This window comes from Mercenaria mercenaria, unplaced genomic scaffold (genome assembly GCF_021730395.1).
Source record: "Mercenaria mercenaria strain notata unplaced genomic scaffold, MADL_Memer_1 contig_1193, whole genome shotgun sequence".
Taxonomy (NCBI): Eukaryota; Metazoa; Mollusca; class Bivalvia; order Venerida; family Veneridae; genus Mercenaria; species Mercenaria mercenaria.
In genome coordinates, this window is record NW_026459174.1 from 33,668 (window position 1) to 49,669 (window position 16,002).

Sequence of the window (16,002 nt, forward strand, 5' to 3'; positions counted from 1 at the left end):
TTTCAAATGCGTTGTACCGTTGCTCCATTGTTCAAAATGTTTTGGTAAGGATATCTTGTAAAAATCATACGTCAGTAAGTTTGTACAACCACATCTTATATATTGTTATAGAAAAACAAATCGCATAAAATGTTTAAACTAGTCGCTTTAAAGTATCGTGTAACAAAATCGATTTGTCATATAAACTGTATAATTATTTTCCTTGCACGCCTTAGACGCATGCGCCAATTACTTATGCTTTGATCAAAATGCCTGAAATGAGCCCAGGGAAAATTTGAAAGGTATTTGTATTTGTTTCATTTTCCTTGGTTTATTTCTGTATTAATTATTAATATAAATACTTACATGTTAAGAAGATATTTTTCAGCGAATAAACCAGCACAAAGTCAACTATTTGATATCGAAAGTACATAAACAATAATTTCATTTGTGTCATGTTATATTCTGCTTTGTTGGGTTTAACGTCACAGCGACACAGTTATAGGTCATATGGTGACTTTCCAGCTTTGATGGTGGAGGAAGACCCTAGGTGCCCCTCCGTGCATTATTTTGTCACGAGACGGCACCGACGTCCCGTAAGCCAGCTGGATGACTTCCTCACATGTAGAAATCAGCTCCCTGAATGAGGCTCGAACCACATCGGTGAGGGACAAGTGATTTGAAGTCAGTGACCCTAACCACTCAGCCAAGGAGGCCCCTCATGTTATATTCTAACAATATGATTATTGTTCATTGTAACAATATTTACAATTGTTTATGATGTCATTATATGTTGCCGTAGTTTCGTTATTACTATAACTTTTCTTCTTATTTATGTCAGTGGTACTTTTCTGTATTGGTTACATACCTGTAAATAGGTTTACATACACTTACTGATGCCTCATACAGTTTGCAATTCACTTCGTTTCTGGGCTTTTTTGCTTACTGGTCTTTGTGGTTGCTGGTCTTTGTAAAGTTGCTGGCTTTTGTGGTTACTGGTCATTTTGGTTGCTGGTCATTGTAGTTGTCGCTCTTTGTGGTTGCTTGTCTTTTTGGTTGCTTATTGTTGTGGCTGCTGTCCATTGTGGTTGCTTGTGTTTTTGGTTGCAGATTATTGTGGCTGCTGTTCATTGTGGTTGCTTGGCATTTTGGTTGCTGATTATGGTGGCTGCTGTTCATTGTGGTTGCTTGTCATTTTGATTGCTGATTATTGTGGCTGCCTTTCATATTTTGTTGCTTTTCATATTTCGTTGCTGATTATTGTGGCTGCTGTTCATTGTGGTTGCGTGTCATTTTGATTGCTGATTATTGTGGCTGCTGTCCATTGTGGTTGCTTGTCATTTTCGTTGCTGATTATTGTGGCACCTGTTCTGTTCATTGTGGTTGCTTGTCATTTTCGTTGCTGATTATTGTGGCACCTGTTCTGTTCATTGTGGTTGCTTTTCATATTTCGTTGCTGATTATTGTGGCTGCTGTTCATTGTGGTTGCGTGTCATTTTGATTGCTGATTATTGTGGCTGCTGTTCATTGTGGTTGCTTGTCATTTTGATTGCTGATTATTGTGGCTGCTGTTCATTGTGGTTTCTTGTCATTTTGATTACTGATTATTGTGGCTGCTGTCCATTGTGGTTGCTTGTCGTTTTGGTTGCTGGTTATTGTGGCTGCTGTTCATTGTGGTTGCTAGTCTGTGTGGCTGCCGGATGTTATGGTTACTGGTCTTTGTGGTTGTTGGTCATTGTGGTCTCAGTTCTTTGTAGTTGCTGGTCATTGTGGTCGCTGTTCTTTGTACTTGCTGGTTCGCGGTCTTTGCGGTTCGCTGGTCACTGTGGTTTGCGGTCTTTGTGGTTCGCTGGTCATTGTGGATCCCGGTCTTTGTGGTTCATTGATCACAGTGGTTCGAGGTCATTGTGGTTCGCTGCTCATTGTGGTTCGCGGTCGTTGTGGTTCGCTGGTCTCTGTGGTTATTTTTCAATTAACTTGTTGGTCATTGAGGTTGCTGGTTCTTGTGGTTGCTGGTGTTTGTGGTTGCTAGTCTTTGAGGTTGCGTGTCTTTGTGGTTGCTGGTCTTTGAGGTTGCGGGTCGTTGATGTTGCTGGTCTTTGTAGTTGCGGGCCTTTGAGGTTGCTGGTCTTTGTAGTTGCTGGTCTTTGAGGTTGCAGGTCTTTGTGGTTGCTGGTCTTTGAGGGTGCGGCTCTTTGTGGTTGCTGGGTCATTATGGTTGCTGGTATTTATGGTTGCTTGTCATTGTTATTGAGGGTCTTTGTGGTTGCTGGCTTTAATGGTTTCTGGGCTTCGTGGTTACTTAGTGGTTGCTAGTCGTTGTGGTTGCTGATTTGTATAGTTGTTGGCTTTTATGGTTGCTGGTCATTATGGTTGCTGGTCATGGTAGTTGTTGGTCTTTGTTGTTGCCGAATTTTATGGTTACTAGTCCTAATAGTTACTTGTCATTGTGATTTCTTGTCTTCTGGTTGCTTATCTTTGTAACTGCTAGTAATGTGGCTGCTAGCCATGTAGCTTAGGAATTTGGCTAAGGTTTTGGCTAGAATCATTAGACTGACTGTTGCTTTTATATTTTCGCTGTTTTACAGAACCTTTTTGGAGACATTTTAAGCTATATTTAAGTGTCACAGGCAATTTATTGATGATCATGTTTATGGAGTTGGTAAATAGACTCTGTTTGTTTCTTGTCAGCATATGATAGGACATTTTCGCGCAAATTTCATCTTTCTTAATGATATTGTGTAATGTATAGTGGTTTTGTAAAACCTGGCGTTTTATCTTTGAATGTTTAAGTCAAATACATGTATCTGTGTCATGTAAACATTTTTTAATGGTGCCCAAAAGCTGGTCTCTTTAGCGGTTGCTGCGTCAAAAAAGCACGAGTTTCCTTCTATTTTACGTGCCATAACTGGCAGGATTTGTTTTGTTTTAAACGATATTGGTAGGGTTGACCCGAATAAAGTTGTTTATTAAAGTAGAGTAGTTGCTCAATACAACGATGTTTATACAGATATTTATAGCTACCATGACTGTTAGTTATAGACCACTGCTCTCAAATATCAAATCAATAAACCCTTTTAACGAATGCAACAAAGAAATCCACACAGATAAACTGGCTTTAAAATTTTGATATTTGAGTGCTTGGATTGAATTTAGATGTTAAGTCGGAGCGGAAAATTGAACACTAGTTTTTTAAATTGATCATGACTTTTTTGCGCTAGATAACATCTTCTTTTACTGGTTTGAAAAGGGATTTTTTTGCAGTTCAATGCATTTAAGACAGGTCTAGAACTGTTCAAATCATTTCTGGCCTTTTGAATTCATAGAATTCATTAAATGTTGCTTCAAACAGAATCCAACATGAACTGGTTATGAGGAAGCCGAGTGGTGGTGTTGCATGATTCATTACCTCTCATGAACAGTCAAACTGAGTCTGCAAATATCTCACTTAGTTACATTCTAATTATCATAGACTGGATTTTTATTAATGGGAGTGTCTAAATAGTTGTAGTGTTTAACTTAGTTATGATGTCTAATAATTAGGTGATCATGGCCCAGTCCGCAGGCCTCAAGCCGATTTTCATTGGACAGTTTTGTTCTTCTAAATGTTTATCATTGTATAATAGTAGATTTATGCAAAAGGTAAAAACAAGGCATAGTGTGTCCGAAGATTTACTTCTTTATGTTATGTTTTTACGCGGGAATCAGATTTGTTCATTCCATTTATTCAATGGACTCATTTACTACTTTACCAAACAGTCTGGTGTTAATCTGGTATACAATAATAACTATGACTCTTGCTTTTTTAGATTTAAGGAAGCATGGCTGACGCAGCGCACCAGTCTCAGCTGAAAAACAGCAAGTACAAAAACTGGATCAAGGCCGGTCTTGGTTTAAAGTATGTTAATGAAGGCCTGAAACCGTTCTGTGACGATTTGATTAGTCAACAGCACATCGATATTTTAAATAAGCTTAAACAGAGGCACAATGTGACAATTGTGAAATGTGGTACATGTCAATGGCAAACCTTGCAGCCTGATCATGTCCAAACTAAATCTAAACAGTGCCCTCTTGGTCAGGTTAATTGTAACTGCCGACATCCAGGCGGAAAAGTCGCTTGCCCAAACAACGTGTGTGGTGCCATTTACGATGAAATAATCAAATTGCATGCATCAACGCCTCCAGCTCCCTACTGGAAGAATACTGATGCACAGCACTGGTGTACAGATCAATGGTCTATCGCCAAATGCTTTATCAACGCCCCTGGGTACGCACAAAAGTTGCCGCCAGAGATTGATAGTTCAGGTTTACTGCATATTATTATAAACAACAAAGGTCTACACAGCCACATCCAGTGTGTGTTATCTGGCAATGACGTCTTTTCTAAGGTAATAACGTAATCGTCAATCTTGGTATACACCGTTTTATATTTATTTTAATTTTACTGGAATATAAGTATATCGAAATTATTATTTTTAAACTTTATTTTATAGTAGCACTGTTAAATTGATAAAATTCATTCAAGACATTATTCATTTCTGGAATGTTCCTCAAAATGTGAGTATAATCAGTAGCAGAGAGCTGGTATATCTTGGTATTGGTTTGATTTTTTTTTTGCACTAGTAGAAAAGTTGAAAAATAGAACTTTTCTAACTTCACACTTCAAATTTTGTTATATCTGTTAATTACAGAGTATTGACATATTTCAATAAAAATTAAACACACTGTCTGATGATCATTTGATGATGGTCCCTATCTTGCATGTAGTGTCATCTGCAAATTTAAACAATGTTGTTACCAACCATTCACACGTCTATAACTAGAAGATGTCTTTATTAATATCAAGAGCTATCTATCAGTTCTGCGGGGTAATTATTGCGCAAGTTTAAAAATAAGTATTACATCCCTTTGTTTATCTCTGTTGGGCAACCAAGATAGATTGAAAATAGATGGATTCCGAAGCTACACGCTGTTTCACAACATGCCTTCTGTTTCAGGTTGTTAAGATATCCCAAAATTTATCAAATGCAAATGTAAAACGAAACATTATATTGAAATCAAAGGAAATAGTTAATATTTTTACTGTTCTTATTCTGCTTGGTTTCATTCTATGCTTCCAAAGAATCTTTTTACAGATTTTATTAACTATCACAACAACAATCTTTCAGTGCCGTGTGGCGACTGTAAAATATCTCCCCGTACTTGTATTCAGTGTTTTTATATTTTCCGGTCCTTTGCGATCATGGAGTCCATATAACAGATGTGTGATAGAGTTCAGCTTAAGCCGGTGCTAGGGGCGTGAGAGGTATTGCACATGACATTATCTCTCAGGAACAGATTCAATCAATCACAGATTTTATTTTAAATAAAAGAACCGCCTCGATAGCCTAGTAATACAGCACTTGCTTCGAGTGCGGGAGAAATCGTGGGTGCGACCACTGGTCGTGTCATACCAAAGACGAAAGAAATTGGTACTAGTAGCTTCCTCGCTTGACGCTCAGCATTAAGAGTATAGTGCTGGGACTGATTAGCCCGATGTCAGTAAAATGTGACTTAGTTATTATGTCACGTGTCAACGGCGTGATATTCCAGTGAGGCAGCACTATAAAGTTGGATATTGTGCTCACTGCTACAAGAAAACACCGTCGTTTATATGACTGAAACATTGTTGAAAAAGTCTTTAAACCCGAACACACGCACATACACAAACACACGCACGAACGAACGAACGCACGCACGCACGCAAGTTAATAAACTAAATATTTCCAACTTTGTAATCGAAATTTTTATTTTTCCTTAAATAAATCTCTAACAGAATCTATGAAAACTGAAAAATGTCATAAAATGTTGTTCTAATGTGATTGACCAACTTCAGTTTAACACGACATCAAGTATTGTTATCTACATCATTGACGACATCCACCAAATAATATGTTTGTTTGGTGTGGTTTTCTTTTACAATGGGTCGCAAGACGTTTGACACTGTGACGTAATAATTGTGTCATACATACAATAAGTTTCTTCCTTAATAACACAAAGCTTCAGTCTTACTATGGGAAAATACATCTGGTCGTGATAGAATCAAACCTACAAAATGATATTCATATATGTGATGTTATTTGCGACGACATCACACGGAAGACTAATATGAACTTTACATTGGAAAAAATATTGATAGGTAGATCTAAATTTTTGGAGCTTAACTGAGCTGAAAATGAGTATATAAGAATTTACATTACATCAGTTCCACACGTTCTAAGTATTCTGAAGTAATTAGGGATTTGTGTTTTATTACAACACGACAATCATTACAGGCCTAGCTCTGCTTCCCATCCTTAATCCAATAAACAAATCTTACTTCGGCTTATCAGTACTTTTATTGTAAGGTAATTAGCACAGCAGGGGACTAAGATAGACCAGCAGGAGATATAAGAGGTTTCTTGTTTATAATAAGGAAACTTTTTTTAATCTGATCACTTTTCTGACTCGCTTTTAAATATGATATATATATAATTAAATCCCGTAAATGCAAGGATGGTTTAGTGAATAATGGTAACAATAGTAAAAATAATGATGAAATAAAATATAAGAACAAAAATACAAATGTGAGTTCGAAAGATAAGTAAGTATATTATTTACATATATTTTTCGACATGTAAAATCGTACTCAACATGTTCTCATAGAATTCTTATTATTTTGTGTCCGTATGCATATCCTGTGATACACATTTACTAATTACTGATACTTCTTTCAAATATCAAAACCAGGTACGTGAATGTAGAAACACTCTGTTTCATTGCAACGCTATGGAAGTTGAAGACAGTGACATGAACATGTATTTAGATGATATGATTGCTGTGCTTCAAGACGGAAAGGAACTCATCAAAAGACATGAAGCACAGGCCGGCGTCCAGAAATTACTGGAGGTAGTATTTATCGTTTTGTACACATTTTTTTATTAGCTCACCTGTCACATAGTGACAAGGTGAGCTTTTGTGATCACCCTTCGTCCGTCGTCCGTCGTCTGTGCGTCCGTCAGTCCGTCCGTCCGTCCGTCAACAATTTCTTGTCTGCACGATAGTGGTTTCATTTATGATTTTATTTTAACCAGACTTGCACACAACTTGTATCACCATAAGATCTCGATTCCTTTCTTGAACCGGCCAGATCCCATTATGGGTTCCAGAGTTATGGCCCCTGAAAGGGCCAAATTTAGCTATTTTGACCTTGTCTGCACAATAGCAGCTTTATTTATGATATGATTTTTACCAAACTTGCACACAACTTGTATCACCATAAGATCTTGGTTCCTTTCTTGAACTGGCCAGATTCCATTATGGGTTCCAGAGTTATGGCCCCTGAAAGGGCCAAAATTAGCTATTTTGACCTTGTCTGCACAATAGCAGCTTCATTTATGATTTGATTTTAACCAAACTTGCACACAACTTGTATCACCATAAGATCTTGGTTCCTTTCTTAAACCGGCCAGATTCCATTATGGGTTCCAGAGTTATGGCCCCTGAAAGGGCCAGAATTAGCTATTTTGACCTTGTCTGCACAATAGCAGCTTCATTTATGATTTGATTTTAATCAAACTTGCACAAAACTTGTGTCACCATAAGATCTCGGTTCCTTTTTTAAAACGGCCAGATCCCTTAATGGGTTCCAGAGTTATGGCCCCTGAAAGGTCCAAAATTGGCTATTTTGGCTTTTGCAGCCATATATTTACTTCATTTATGGTTTTATTTGATACAAACTTCCAAACTATCTTCAACAACAATAGATCTTGAATTCCATGACAAATCAGATCCAATCGTAGGTTCCAGAGTTATTTTATATCTGATTACCTCCCCTGATTGTAATCAAAATGGATTTATATCAGTAAGAACTTATAGGACTTATTTGAAATTTCATTATTGTCATAAGTTGGACTGAGCCAACCAGGGTAGATAACTATGGACTGATTTTATGTCAAATTACCTCCCTTTATTTCAAATTAAAATGGGTATTTCTCCGTAACTAATGAAGATACTGATCTGAAATTTCATTTATGTCAACAGATTTATTTGGCAGATCCTTATTTTGTTCACTTACAATAATTTGTTTTTTTAATTACTTCCCTTTTACGTTACTATAAATAGCTTATTTTTAGTAACTTTTTTATTATTGGCCGTAGGGAAAAACCAAGACCACTTTTCTGTGGTACAACATGGATGATACCTCCAATTTTTAGGTGTATTTTGACATATCTGTACCTTGTAAGCATTTTTTTTTCTTTTTGGTTAAATTTCTTCCCTTTGTTGTTCCTGTCCTTTGGACTTAGATATTTTTTCTGAGGACCTTCTTGTCCTCAAGTGCAATGATAACAGGTGAGCGATATAGGGCCATCATGGCCCTCTTGTATCATTTTCGACTTATAAAGCATTTGTTTATTAGATGTTTGAAGTAACTGTTTAACATCATGAATTCCTATGAGTATTTCTCTACAATGTTTTTTCTTTATAATATCTATACTTGTTCAAGTTATAAATGTCACCATTTCCTCTAAAACAATCAGTAGATGCACACTGCCTTTTACTTGTGGTTCCCAACAGATTTATATTGTCGGAGTTGAAAATTCGAAAATTATGATAAAAACATCTAACTCTTTTTCTACTGTCAGCTACAAAAATTTCCTATTGTAAATTCAAACTATATCACACCAATTTTCGGTTAAGAATTATGAAATAATACATGTAATATTTTTAATATTTGACTGAATCTGTTGCATTTTAATCTCTCGGTAGAACTATTTACTGACAATTGTTGCTGAACAATCCAAAGTAAATTGGGATGTATAGATACAAAAATATAATAATCAAGAGGGTCATGATGATCCTGGATCGCTCACCTGAGTAATATGAGCTACATGTATCAAATGTCAAACTGATGCTAAAATATTAAGGAAGTTTGTCAGTAGGTCACATTTATGGTCAGTTTTAAGATCTTTGTGCAAAACTGTACATGTCATCCAAATTTCAAGGCTGTATCTTAAAAAACAAGAAAGCAGGTCAGTAGGTCACATTCATGGTCACTGAAAGTCAGTTTTAAGATCGATGTGCAAAACTGTACATGTCATCCAAATTTCAAGGCTGTATCTTAAAAAACAAGGAAGTAGGACAGTAGGTCAAATTCATGGTCACTGAATGTCAGTTTTAAGATTGATGTGCAACACTGTACACGTCATTCAAATTTCAAGGCTGCATCTTAAAAAACAAGAAAGTAGGCAAGTAGGTCACATTCATGGTCACTGAAAGTCAGTTTTAAGACTGGTGTGCAAAACTGTACATGTCATCCAAATTTAAGTCTGTATCTTAAAAAACAAGAAAGTAGGTCAGTAGGTCACATTCATGGTCACTGAAAGTCATTTTTAAGATCGGTGTGCAAAACTGTACATGTCATCCAAATTTTAAGGCTGCATGTTAAAAAAAAAGTAGGTCAGTACGTCAAGGTCACAGTCAAGTGACCCCTAATCACTGGGATCATCAGGTAATTATAATTAAACAGTCTAGGAAATATGATCTGATGATTTTGAAATCTTTTTTTCCTATATATAACTCATATAACAAGTGACACCCCAGGGGCATAATTCGAACAATCTTGTTAGAAATCAACTAGGCAATGATACATATCAAATATCAAAGGCCTAGGCCTTGAACTTTTAGACAAGAATTTTTTTCCCTATATAAGTCTATGTAAAACTTGGGACACCCTTTCAACCAAGGGGCATAATCTGAATAATCTTGGTATAGGACCACTAGGCAATGCAAAATATTAAATATCAAAAGCCTAGGCCTTCCAGTTTTAGACTAGAATATTTTTTAATTGTTTTCCTATATAAGTCTATGTAAAACTAGGGACCCCGGGGCAGGGCCTCTTTACAACCCAGGGTAATAATTTGAACAATCTTGATAGAGGACCATAAGGCAATGCTACATACCAAATATCAAAGACCTAGGTCTTGTGGTTTCAGACAAGGAGAGTTTTAAAGTTTTTTCCTATACAAGTATACATAAACCATGTGACCCGGGACTGGGCGGGACCATATTTGACCCTAGGGGGATAATTTGAATAAACTTGGTAAAGGACCATTAGATGATGCTACATACCAAATATCAAAGCCCTAGACCCTGTGGTTTTGGACAAGAAGATTTTTCCTATATAAGTCTATATTAACCATGTGACCCCTGGGGTGGGGCCATATTTGACCCTAGGGAGAAATTTGATCAAACTTGGTAGAGGACTATTAGATGATGCTACATACCAAATATCAAAGCCCTTGGCCCTGTGGTTTTGGACAAGAAGATTTTCAAAGCTTTTCCCTATATAAGTTTATATAAACCATGTGACCTCCGGGGCGGGGCTATATTTAACCCTAGGGTAATAATTTGAACAATCTTAGTAGAGGACCACTAGATGATGTTACATACAAAATATCAAAGCCCTAGGCCCTATGATTTTGGACAAGAAGATTTTCAAAGTTTTTCCCTGTATAAATCTATATAAACCATGTGACCCCCGGGGCGGGGCCATATTAGACCATAGGGGATAATTTGAACAAGCATGGTAGAGGACCACTAGATGATGCTACAGTACAAATATCAAAGCCCTAAGCCCTATTTTTAGACAAGAAGATTTAGCTTATGGAAAACAACAGGAATAAGTATTCAGCCCTTATATGATAAATTAAGTGTTTTGCATAAACAGCTTTTTGATAAACACGTTAAATTCTAAAATTGCAGCTTAAAGGAAAAGATTTTGTAATTACATCAACGGACGAAGATGAAGTGAAATCTGACATGGCAACACTAAGTAAAATGGAACAAGAACTTAAACTTAAACTAGAGACGGCAAAAAACGAATTAGACTTAAAGGGAAGTGCATTGGAAAAGAGGATTGACCAGAGACTAAAGGAAGTGGAAAATACGCTTGTCCGAAAAGAAATTACTTTGGACAATAAGTTTGATGAAAAAGTAGTCAATATAGAAAAAAATCTTGAACAAAAAGAGAAACAAACTGAAATGAAACTTGAACAAAAAGGAAATGAGATAGAAGTGAAACTTAAAACCAAACAAACTGAAATGGAAAATAAGTTTTACACAAAGGGTAGTGAAATTGAAATGAATCTTGATACAAAAGCTATTGAAATTGAAAAGAACTTTGTCACGAAAAGTGACGAAATTGAAAAGAAGTTCGACGCAAAAGATATTGAAATTGAAAAGAAGTATGACACGAAAGCGTCTGAAATTGAAAAGAGTTTTGACATAAAAAGTGTCGAAACTGAAAAGAAATTTGACACGAAAGGTAAAGAAATTGAAAAGATGTTTGACGCCAAAGCTACTGAAATTGAAATGAAACTTTGTACCAAGACAACAAGATTAGAAAATGAGCTTGAGCAAAAAGCAAACGACATTGAAAATAAACTCTGTACTAAAGAATCCGAAGTTGCTGAAAAGTTTGAAAAACAAGGCACAAAGGTGCTTAAAAGTATAGACAAGAAAGAAACAGAAATGGAAAAGAATCTGGAAGAAAAAGAAGCTCAAATAGAAAGAAAATTTGACTATAAAATGAGGGAAGTTGAAAATAGTCTTGATAAGAAAGGAACTGAACTGAAGCAAAGGCAAATAGAGATATCTGCAGATATGAAGAATATTATAACTGTGGAAACAATATATAAACGTAACAGAGAGGTTTGCACACTTTACTGTCTTTGTTTCCTATTATATTGTAACTAGTTTTCTCTTATAATGTACCTGAATAGTTACATTATAAACTTTTACTTTCATGGAAAGAAAATTACTTAAGTCATGATTTTAAATTTTTTATCGTATTTTAGTACATATGTATTATTTTTATACAACTTTTTGAAATGTCATTAGAACCAGATTTGTTTATCCCGAAAAGGTTAAAGTATATTGCCATATATTCTTAAAATTTAGTTTTTTTTATTTGCTGCACATTGTGTTGTTACTGAAACATAGATGGGTATTGTCAGATAAATTCAGATTATCTTTTCTCAGGAAAATAAAGCGCCGCGCAAAGAAACTGACAAGAACTTGCAGAAGGCATATATGTACAGAGAAAAGAAAAAAGGTAAATAAAATGAAATTTAGACCTATTAAATGGTTAGTGTGCTCTGTTGTTTTTAATGTCTGTTTATTTACTGAAAATTTCTATATTTACTATACAAATGTTCTATCGCAAACACGGTATTTTGCCAACATCTTCAAAACCACTTAAATTTTGTTTTTGGCATTTGCCATACCTTTTGCTTTTTATGTTCACTAAGAAGACTGAATAGCTTTTTCTGCGTGTTTAACTTGACATATAAGTAAGTCAAATATCATTACCAAAAACCTTTTGTCTCTTAACTTTCCATTGTATGCTTAGCTTTATTGTAATATTTCGACGTAATAGGTATATAAACACGAACCTTTTACTTAGACTTTCAGAGAGAGATGATTCAACTGTATAAAGATTATGTTGTGAAAGTATCTGCGCTACCAATACAACCGGAACGGAGAATGACAACTATCAACGAGGTATATGTTGATCCATGGCTAACTGTAAAAAAACATAAGTCTTCAAAGGAGGAAACGGAAGTTACAATTTCAATGCCTGAAATATTCCGACAAGAATGTAGGAGGAAAAATAACATATACGTAGTAGGAGAAGCCGGGTCGGGAAAAAGCTGCTTCTGTAAGTGTCTAGTACATAGCTGGTGCCTTGCACACTCTACTCATAAAACGAAATTAAAAGATGAGCTAGCTATAATAGAAGAAATGAAAAACTTTGAATTCTTGTTTTACATTACCTTGAGACATAACACTGACTGCGACAGTGTTCACACGATGTTGAGCAAACAGTATAGCCACCACATTCTTGATACCGTCCTTTCAAACGAACCGGAAAACTGCCTCATCATACTAGACGGTTTAGATGAATGGTCGCAAGAGAAGCAAGTCTCACAATTTCAGACTAAAGGACTGCCTACACGAGATCTACGTAAGGGGTACACAGTATTAACAACGTCTAGACCATGGAAATTTCACTCGCTGAATATACATGAAAGAGAAATACATTTGAAAGTTGATCTTAAAGGTATACATCCGGATTCTATCAAAATAATGACCAAAAAATCGATTAAAATTTTGAACGCTTTTACAAGGAAGGATAAAAGTGAAATAGATTTTGAAGAACGATTAAAGAAATGTTCTGTTTCCAGTATAACCCATATACCTATAATTTTGCAACAGCTAATATGTCTTTGGTTTAATGATAAATTTCAAGAAACATCAATGATTGCCACGTATACCAATATCCTGGAACTTATTTTGCAATGGACAAAAGCCAGAAGCGACGGAGACTACGAGCTTGACAGTATTAGAATACAGTCAAAATCTTCGACGCAAGAGAAGGTGCCAGAGTATTTGAACAAATACGAATTATGTAATGGCTACAGTTATGCGATACACCACTTATCGCGATTAGCTTTTGAAACTCTCTTTGGAAAGGATAAAGATCAGTCATTGACGTTTAGAGATGCAACGCTTCAGCGACATAATATACCGGATATATTGACTAACTTTGGTATGAAAACAGGAATTTTAGTTCAAGACAAGAGGATACGTTTGAGTGAAATAAGCAGCCCTGTCCGCTCAACATATTCGTTCCTCCATAAGTCAGTGCAAGAATACCTAGCAGCGGTACATATTGCAACGGAATTCGAAGGAATGACCGAAACTCCATTAGCAGAAAAATGCAAACGATGTGCTATGAAATACCTTAAAACGTGTAGAACCGTCGAAGACATTTTGGACAAATCAAATGTATTTGTAATGCTTTGTGGTTTAGAACCTTGTCTGATCTCTCACATAACTATGTATATCTACATCATTGTTAATACGGACCAACGTTTATCGAATTACAGGCATTTGCAACCTGCCTTCCATCCAGCTAGTCCGTATAAACCAATAGAGCTTTGGAATGGTTGGAAATTTTATGAAAAAATCCAGGAGTGTATTGACAACTGCATTAAAGAATGTAATTGCAAACCGTTTAAATCCAGTATTCACATAAGAGATATTACTTCAAATGACTTATTGGTCGACAGAAACCTGTTTGGTTTAAATGAACAGATTGTTTGTGCAGACAATGTCAGGTCTATAAGCATTAATCTATGCTGTTCAGAAATGAAAGACCTTCCAACCATTTATCGTGTTGACTCTGACACAATATATAAAGTATTGAAACATCTTACAGAATTCGTAAAATTGAAAGCAATGGCATGTCTTCAAACAGACCTATTCCAAGATGTTACAATTAGGAAACAGCATGATGAAAAGGTGGCTGAAATCTTAGTAAAAAATTGGTCAACCCTTGAAAGTGTGGTTTTGATATCGCCAGGTGGAAGACTTGCCAAATATTTTGTGACAGTTTTTCCTAAAATGCATCATATTACTACTCTAATTTTGGCGGATACCTGGCTTAGTCATAACGATTGTTGTACTTTGAGCACCATACTAACGGACTTTGTAAAGCTGCAGCAGCTATCGCTCTCGGTAAATTGTAGCAGGTGTGGTCAGCACGAAATTGATTTGTCAAAGCATGTAAAGCTCCAATATGTTGAAATAAATAATAGTTTCTTTGTAAGCAGTTTAAACACTAATTTTCTTGAAATATGTTCGTTATCAGTTAATGTTCACAACGTCATTCATGTGTGTAATGGTCTAAGAAAAGCAGAGAAACTGAAAAACATCGCACTAGGGACCTATGGGACTGATTCTATGATAAACAGACAAATGGTTATGCTGTTGCCATATTTGACCAGTCCTATCACTCTTTGCTTACACAACTTCACTTTTTGTACTGACACTATCATTGCACTTCCATCTGATATGAACAATCTTAAAGAAATCGAACTTATATATATCGGAATGGATCTAAGAGTCTGGTGCAAGTTTATAGACAGTCTTATTGAAATTCCACATGCTGTACATGTGTACACCAGCGGCATATTTATTACAGAGTTAAAGAACGAATGGAAGGCTAGAGTAAGTGCTAATAAAGCAGCTCATCGATATGTTAAAGAGAAAATACCATTCTACCGTATGCCAAAAAATTGGAGTGAGTTTTACTTTTGCTCAAAGGAATTTTGAACTGGGCAGTTTTTTAAAATGTTGCTGTATGCCGACTGTATCATTTTAAAACACTAAATATTGTATTTTGTTACTGTGCAACAGATGTACTAAACATTGAGGTCAAATTCAAAATTAGGCATGTGTGAAGGCGTTCTTTCCAATTATGACGCATTTTTAATTGAACTGAATCCTATTAATCATCATAACTATTTCATGTAAAACAAAGGACATAATTTTAAATCAGTGTTAGAAAGCTTTTTCAGCTGGGAGCGTATCCTATTCACTGGACAACAACGGGCAACTTCTGTTTCTATTGTATTGTGTGTTTTGATGAAAGTAAAATAGTGAGTGAAAACGACAGTCTTAATAAAGACCAACTGAATATTGCTTGGAATAACAAGCTTAATCTTAATTAACAAATCGTGTACTTTTGCATTTAAATACTTAATACACAGCAACATATTAAGCTGTAAACAAGAAGAGAGAAACAGATTTGTTAAAAAAAGAGATATGACAGTTTACTGTAAAATGCATCGAAATATTAAAAGGGTTTATTGTAAAATGCATCGAAATATTAAAAGGGTTTATTGTAAAATGCATCAAAATATTAAAAGGGTATGGACTAATAGTATGTCACTCTTGAATAACATTTGCTGTAAATATGTCAGTCACTACACTCTGTTTATGTTTATTTCTGGTTATGATCATTTATTCCAAATTTCATGATTTGAATTTATTGAATCTTTGAGAAATAAAGAAAGCCAGTGTTAGGGTTCTTGGTCTCTGCTGTAATTTTAATTCATAAAAAAGTATCATTGAGATATTTTTGACGGTTTAAACATA

General features: G+C 35.5%; 1 protein-coding gene across 1 annotated transcript; it reads left to right on the plus strand.

The window, feature by feature from the left end:
* Positions 1-200: 200 nt before the first annotated feature.
* LOC123550235 (uncharacterized) lies at positions 201-15,929 on the plus strand. The gene is made up of 6 exons (XM_053532399.1): positions 201-281; positions 3,789-4,367; positions 6,748-6,906; positions 10,762-11,709; positions 12,040-12,112; positions 12,464-15,929. The coding sequence occupies exons 2-6, from the start codon at positions 3,801-3,803 to the stop codon at positions 15,175-15,177; spliced, it is 4,461 nt and encodes a 1,486-aa protein (XP_053388374.1). The 5' UTR covers positions 201-281; positions 3,789-3,800; the 3' UTR covers positions 15,178-15,929.
* Positions 15,930-16,002: the final 73 nt, after the last annotated feature.